The sequence below is a fragment of the Rhagoletis zephyria genome, unplaced genomic scaffold (assembly GCF_001687245.7).
Source record: "Rhagoletis zephyria isolate East Lansing unplaced genomic scaffold, Rhagoletis_zephyria_1.1 Rzeph_scaffold_00032, whole genome shotgun sequence".
Taxonomy (NCBI): Eukaryota; Metazoa; Arthropoda; class Insecta; order Diptera; family Tephritidae; genus Rhagoletis; species Rhagoletis zephyria.
Genome location: NW_016157116.1, coordinates 30,812 through 38,912, shown reverse-complemented (window position 1 = coordinate 38,912; position 8,101 = coordinate 30,812). Strand labels below are relative to the sequence as shown.

Below are 8,101 nucleotides of genomic sequence, written 5' to 3'. Positions count from 1 at the left end.
TCAATAAAGTAATTTACGTATGTACATAGAAATTAGACCGCATTTAATTTCTTCGTGAAATTGGACTTATTCTCATCGGTTGATATCCGCAACATACTGGTCCTTCGTTCCGGATTCTGTCGCTCCGCGCATACATACATATATACATTTTGCTCCCGTGCATATGTACATACACACACATGTACATACGTGGTAAATACGCATAGGTGCAATAGAGTGAATTTGTAAAAAATAAGTAAAAATCCGCTGAAAGGCTAAACGAGTGAAATCCGCAATTAAGTCCAATAAAGTCAAAAGAAATATTCATTGGTGCATTTAATCGTTTGAGCGTTTGCGCATTTGACCTACAGTTGACATTGCGAAAATTCTAGAAGCCCGCTTTGTCCTTCATTTGAACTCTGCAAGGGCTGTTTATTAAAATCTTGGCATACGAACGGCTCATCAATGGCAATTATAACAATGTCAAATTTTGTTAAAACGCGCGATTCCGCTCTCAAAGCCATTAAACGCTATATGGCAAAAAGTGTTGATGACGCATTCGCAATGGATACGGAAAGTGTTACGAGCTACCTCCAGCTATTGGGTGAACAGTGGGCTCGTTTTAACGTTGCCCAAGACGCAATAGACATTTCTTGTGGTGTTGATAATGCTGACATCGAAGAAAACGTGCGTATCCAAGCCGAGACTTGGTACTCTACGGCCTTAGCAAATTTTAAGCGCGTACAGAAGTGTCGCACCGAACCGCAAACCAATATTATGTCAACGCCTGTGTCCGCGACCATTCGTCTACCAAAAATGGAGCTGCCTGCATTCTCCGGTGATTCTACGGAATGGATCGGGTTTTACGACGCGTTTACCTCGCTAGTTGACAGTAACTCGGCACTGTCGGACGTACAAAAGTTTCACTACTCGGCTTCCGCCATCAGCAACACCTGCACCAATCAAGGTCAAAACCGCATCAGCAACCAAGTCGACGAACGTGTTCCATGCGGTACCGGAACAAAATAACGCGTGTGCTTATTGCAATGGACCTCACAAGATTTACGGCTGTGAAAAGTTTCGTGACCTGGACTTAACCGCAAAATCGAAGTTCGTGAAGCTAGCGCGTGTATGCTTAAATTGCCTCAGCTCGGGCCACTATAAAGATCGGTGTAACAGTGCTTCCACTTGCCGGGTGTGCAACCAACGTCATCACACGCTGTTGCATGGTGCCGTACCTTCAACAGCCGTTACCGCATCCAGTCACTNAAGCGTGTATGCTTGAATTGCCTCAGCTCGGGCCGCTATAAAGATCGGTGTAACAGTGGTTCCACTTGCCGGGTGTGCAACCAACGTCATCACACGCTGTTGCATGGTGCCGTACCTTCAACAGCCGTTACCGCATCCAGTCACTTTTCCAACAATCCGTCCCATCCGTTCTCTGCAGTTGACGCCGCGTCACACGTAAACGCGAACGGCTCACTCGATTTTGACGCATCATCGAACGCTGCCGCCGACGCCGCGCCGCACTCAGACGATTCACCAACCGTCGACCCTTCATCGAGCGCCGCCGCTGCATGCGTTTCATCATGCCTAAACTCCAACTTNTTCATCGAACGCTGCCGCGCCGCACGCAGACGATTCACCAGCCGTCGACCCTTCATCGAGCGCCGCCGCTGCATGCGTTTCATCATGCCTAAACTCCAACTTCAATCCGCCCATTCCAGTAGAAAGAGTTGTGCTGCTTTCTACCGCGTTAGTTAAGGTATGTGATTGTTCCGGTCGTTGGCAACCCGCGCGGTTACTTTTCGACTCCGGATCGCATGCCTCCTTTGTAACCGAGGCGTGCGTGCAACGCTTGGGTCTGTCGCGAGTATCGTCCGAAGTATACATCACTGGAATTGGGTCAGCGCAAGGAGGTCGTGCTAGAGGTGAGGTATCACTGTCTCTTTCCTCTTACTGTTCCGATCAATGCTTCACTGTCAATGCACTAATTTTACCAAAAATTACAAGCGACTTACCAACGCAGACGATAGCTGTTTCAACATGGCCGCATATCTAAGGGTTGTTTCTAGCCGATCCGCAGTTTATGGAGCCGGGGCGTATCGACATATTGGTTGGCATGGACGTCATGGATCAACTTGTGCGCCACGCTTGCAGTCGCTGCACTGTGATGTTCATTTAGAGCGAGCCTTGACTAGATTGTGGGAGTTTATTTATTTATTTATTTATTTATCATCAGTGAATACATATTTTCATACTGACTACTAAGAAACTGTCTAACTACTAATTATTATTAAGGTAGCTTAAGAGGATATTATTTATATCCCTCCAGAAAGTGAGAGGTCAATATCAATAACTCGATTGATTTGATTAAGCTCACTAAGAGCTCGACTGATAGGAGCATTTATGGCATAATTAGATTTAACTCTATACAAATAGAATATGTCGAAGTGACGCAAGTTCCTAGTAGGGATATTGAGAGGTATCCTACTTAGAATATCAGGACAGTCCATATCTCCAGTTATGACTTTTATTATGAAGGAACAAGAGAGATATTTTCTTCTATTATCAAGTGATTCTAATCTTAAGAGTAGACATCGCGAGGTATAAGAAGGCAAAGGTTGTGTGAAATTTAAAGATCGCAGTGCAAATTTAATAAAAATCTTTTGAATACGCTCGATTCTATTTATATATGATACCTGGGCAGGCCGCCAGATAAAGGCAGCATATTCTAAACGGGACCTAACAAAGGCAATAAACAATTTCTTATGTGTATACGGATCCAAGAAATCTGAGCTGTTTCGACGAACGAATGCTAACATAGAGTAAGAATTTGCCACTATAAAATTTATGTGGCTTGCAAACGTGAGTTTTGAGTCAAAATATACTCCTAAATCTTTAACCGTGTTCACCGTCTTCAGTTGAGAACCCGCAATAGAATAAGTAGTATTTACAGTAACAAGCTTTCTGGAAAAAATGCAATGAGAACATTTACCAATATTAAGAAAAAGTCGATTCTTCACGCACCAGGCGTGAACCCTGTCGAGATCGGACTGTAGTGCGAAAGAATCCTCCCTTCTTGCTACGACAGAATAAACCTTCAGGTCATCCGCGTACAGGAGAAATTTTGCATGTAGGAAGCATAAACTAATATCATTTATAAAAATAATAAATAACAACGGTCCAAGGATACTTCCCTGGGGAACACCTGAACTGGCATGAAAAGATCGGGAGGACGTGTCGTCGAGTACCACCGAACAGTACCTATCACTTAAATATGATTTAATCCAAGATAGAAATTTAGAGTGAAACCCTAAACAGGCTAGCTTGTCCAGCAAAAATGTATGAGAAACTCTGTCAAACGCTTTTGAAAAATCCGTGTATACCGTATCAATTTGAAACCCAGCCGAAAAGCTTTCCAGACAGTCCTCCGTAAAAATCGCTACATTGGAAACGGTGGATCTCCCTTTAATAAAACCATGCTGATTCGGAGATATGATATTTCGAACTGAAAAGACCATTTTGTCCTTCATAATGGCTTCAAATAACTTGGCAACCGTTGACAATTTAGCAATAGGTCTATAATTCTTAACGTCATTTTTATTTCCGCTTTTAAAGATTGGAGTAATATATGTCTTTTTCCATTCACTAATAAAAGTACCCGAAGAAAGCGATAAATTGAAAATTAGCATTAGCGGCTTAATAAGAGCCTGGCAATTTTTAAAAAGAATGACAGATAAACCATCAATATCTGTTTGGGTTGAAAATTTCAGGGATGCAATACCCTTTTGAACATCCACCTCAGATAAGGATAACGAGCCAAACGAAAGAGAGGAATCCCATGCACTTGAAGTATTTAGCTCCAATCCATCATCAGCAACAAAATTGGCACTAAAAAATTCAGCAAACAGATTAGCGGCATCTTCCGCCGAATCCGCATGCTTATTATTATAGACCATCGAAGTTGGTATATTAGATTTACATTTTTTAGATTTAATAAATGACCAAAAAGCTTTCGGGTTAGTTTTAATATTGTCCTCGAAATTTTTTATATATTTTTTTCGAAGGGCTCTATCCATTTTTCTAAACTCAGAAGAACAACTTTTATAACTATAGAGATACAAGGTATTATTTGACGCTTTGAATTTTTTATCATACTTATTGCAGTTGGAGGAAGCCCTCAAAAAACGCACCTTACATACGAAGAACGTTTCTGTGAAGACCACTTCGACAAAACACATCGAAGAGCACCTACTGGCCGATTCATCGTCGAGTTGCCGTTAAAGCCCGACGTACCGTTGGGAGATTCGCGAGACCTGGCCGTCCAGAATTTGCTACGCCTTGAAAGAAGACTTGCTCGCGACGCGACCTACGTTTGCGCTACAACGAGTTTATGAAAGACTCATAGACATGAATCATATGCAGATCGCGTCAGAAACCTTAAATCAAACATACTATATGCCGCATCATCCCGTTATAAAGGAGAGTAGCATTACGACAAAACTTCGGGTTGTTTTCAACGCGTCCGCCAAATCGTCTTCCGGGAATTCTCTGAATGACGCATTATTTGTCGGCCCTCAACTGCAGCAAGATTTGTACACGATTTTGATGCGTTTCAGAAGCACCGCTTCGCAGTAACCGCAGATATCGCAAAAATGTATCGCAAATCTGCGTATCCTCAAAACATGCCGATCTGCAGCATCGTTTGGCGGAGCGATCCATCCTTGCCTATCCAAGACTTTCGCATGGTTCGTGTGACGTACGGAGTAGCAGCTGCATCTCATCTAGCTGTCCGTTCGCTGCAACAGACGGCAAGGTATTCATCAAATGGTTGTGCTAGAGCCGTTAATGTCATCCTAAAGGACTTTTATATGGATGATCTGCTAAGCGGTGCATCTAGTAAGGAGGAACTTCTGTTGCTGCAGCAAAGGGTGTCCGAAATACTGCGGGAAGGTGGATTTGAACTCCGAAAGTGGGCGTCGAACTGCGCGCAACTTAATGCAAGCATCTCTAATGCAGCTGAAAATATATCGCATTACATCGTCGACGATAAGGATGTTCACGCTTTAGGTCTTATCTGGAACACGGAGGGAGACTACTTCACGTTCACTGTTAGCTTGAATCAACCGCCCGTGAGTTTGACCAAGAGAGCATTTTTATCAGACGCAAGCACGCTCTTCGATCCCTTGGGGCTGCTTGCACCTGCAACTATAAAATCAAAAATGTGGTTCCAAGACATTTGGCGCACCAGAGTAGGTTGGGATGACCTCATTACTGAGTCCATTGCAACGAAATAGTTGGAGCATCGCATAGAATTTCAGCAGCTCGCACACTTGAAAGTGAATCGCTGGCTCGGCACGGAAGTATCCGGGTCATTCACGCAACTGCACGTGTTTGTAGATGCATCCGAGCGCGCATACTCCGCCGTTATGTACGCGCGTACCTCACAAAGCGATGGTACCATTACCGTCGCGCTAATCTCGTCGAAGACCAAGGTGGCTCCGCTAAAACCGACAACGTTACCACGCCTAGAGCTTTGCGCCGCACATCTCGCTTCCAAACTGGTGCGAAGCGTGCTACTCAGCTGGCCTGATCTCCGCTACCCGCTGTTCGCGTGGACCGACTCCACCATCACGTTGGCATGGCTGCAGGCGCATCCCAGCAGATGGATGACTTTTATTGCCAACCGCGTCGCCGAAATTCAGGAAGTCCTGCCTCCTGAGTGTGGGAACCATGTCCGCTCCGAGCAGAACCCTGCAGATTGCGCTTCAAGGGGTATAACTCCCACCGAGTTACTACATCATCAACTGTGGTGGGATGGTCCTGACTTCCTGAGAAGCACTGAACAATCCTGGCAGCAAAAATTGCCGAAACAGCACACGACAGAGTTGGGCATTCGAAGCAGCGTCTGCGCCCATGTGACTGGCTCCAGCGATGACTGGTCGGTAATAATGAAGTACTCGTCGTTTTCCAAGCTGCGACGTGTCATTGCTTACGTTCTACGCTTCTGCTCCAACGCTCGAGCTGATAGACGTCCCGATGCTACAAAGCGGTTTTGTCCTCTGAGTTGCAGCGAGTTGTCTGCAGCTGAGCTTCGCCTAATCAGGTATACGCAACAGCACTATCTATCTAATGAGATCTCTCTTTGCAGCGCTAAAAGACCAATCCCGCTTCGCAGTTGCCTTTTGCGTTTGCAGCCGTTCCTCGATGAAAACAATGTTCTGCGTGTTGGAGGCAGACTAAAAAATGCTGAAGTCACGCCCGACGTTAGACATCCCATTATCCTGCCAAAGAACTGTCCGCTTGCCAAGCTAATAGTCTGCGAGATNTCCCGACGTTGGACATCCCATTATCCTGCCAAAGAACTGTCCGCTTGCCAAGCTAATAGTCTGCGAGACTGTCTTACAACGCCGTTATTGGGTTGTCGGCGCCCGAAACCTGATCCGCAACGTATATCGTAAGTGTGCGAAGTGCACTTGCTTAAACCGAAACCTTGCCGCTCAGACAATGGGTGACCTACCTGCGACTCGCATAACCTACGCCCGCTGTTTTACCCGCACCTCTGTCGATTTCGCTGGGCCTTACATGTACAAGTTCACCCACGGAAGAGGAGCTAAGGCCACTAAGGGCTACATCTGCTCGTTTGTTTGCATGTGCACTGGTGCGATGCATCTCGAATTTGTTGGTGACCTGTCAACGTCAGCGTTCCTTAACGCGTTTAAAAGGTTCACAAATCGCAGAGGCTTTTGTAAGGTCATGGCATCAGACAATGGTACTAATTTTGTTGGCGCCGAGAAGGAGCTCCGCATCGCATTTCAACGGTGCATCTCAGATGACAAACTTCAATCTTTCTTTGCGGATTTAAATATTGAATGGGGTTTTAATCCACCGGCCGCACCTCAAATGGGAGGGTATTGGGAAGCTGGCGTAAAACGTATAAAGTATCATCTGAAACGCGTGCTGGGCGAAACGTTGCTGTCATACGAAGAGTTTAACACCGTGCTGACAAACGCAGAAGCCTGCGTAAACTCCCGCCCGCTATGTGACATTTCTTCAGATGCTGGTGACCTAGAAGTCCTTACTCCTGGGCATTTCATTGTGGGTGAACCGCTGAAGTCAATCATAGAACCTGAGGGTCAAGGGTTCTGTGGAAGCCTCCGTCAGCGATGGCAAGCGATTTCTGCTCTGAGACAACATTTCTGGCGCCGATGGAGGGACGAATATTTGGTAAGCCTACAACGACGCACCAAATGGTTTCGTTCTTCGCGCAACATTGAGGAAGGCGATGTGGTCGCCGTCTTCAGCGAGCCTACTCCTCCGACGAAGTGGACGCTTGCACGAGTAGTAAAATGCCACCCTGGAGCTGATGGACGTGTACGCGTCGTTACTCTGNTGTAGGAAAATGCCACCCTGGAGCTGAAGGACGTGTACGCGTCGTTACTCTGAAAACACCTCACGGAGAATTGGTGCGGCCAATAGTTAAGCTTTGCCTTCTCCCAACAAAAGATGATCTATTTTGCGAGGAAAACTAAGACTATTCTTCTATTATTATTATTTGAACTTTTTGAACTTGTAATCTAACTTAAACCTAGTACTTAAATTTTGTATTGAACATATCAAGGTAGTTCAAGGGCGGCGGTATGTTGAGTTCAGTTTAGCATTTCCACAAGTTTTGGTTGCAGATGTTTGCATAAGGGTTAAATGTAGAGACACCGCATAAGAGTTGTGAGGACCCCGGATCCTGTGGCCCTGGGCCCCACAACAACTTTTATATACACATACATATATATACTTTGTAATATTTACCCTGAATTGTTGATTTGAAATTGTATACACACATGTACAAATATATATATATGTACACTTATGTTTTGAATTATTATATATATGCGTATGTATGTACATAAGCTTATTGAATTGCATCTATTTGGATTATACTAGTACGTATGTATGTATCCACTAATATATTTTGGAATTATTACTTTGTATGCACAGTATAAGAAATACCTACAACATACAATACCTACATAAAATGTATAAAGCACAAACAATTGTAATGAGGATAACTGTCTGCGGATGGACAAAAATGGTATAAAAGGAGCAGTGCTAACAAGCATTG

At 44.7% G+C, this 8,101-nt stretch overlaps 1 protein-coding gene across 1 annotated transcript; it reads left to right on the top strand.

Annotated features, from left to right (window-relative positions):
• Positions 1-4,637: 4,637 nt before the first annotated feature.
• Positions 4,638-6,443, top strand: LOC108364286 (uncharacterized). The gene is made up of 3 exons (XM_017617904.1): positions 4,638-5,234; positions 5,280-6,088; positions 6,161-6,443. Exons 1-3 carry the CDS (start codon positions 4,638-4,640, stop codon positions 6,441-6,443), a joined length of 1,689 nt encoding a protein of 562 aa, XP_017473393.1.
• The last annotated feature ends 1,658 nt before the right edge of the window (positions 6,444-8,101 follow it).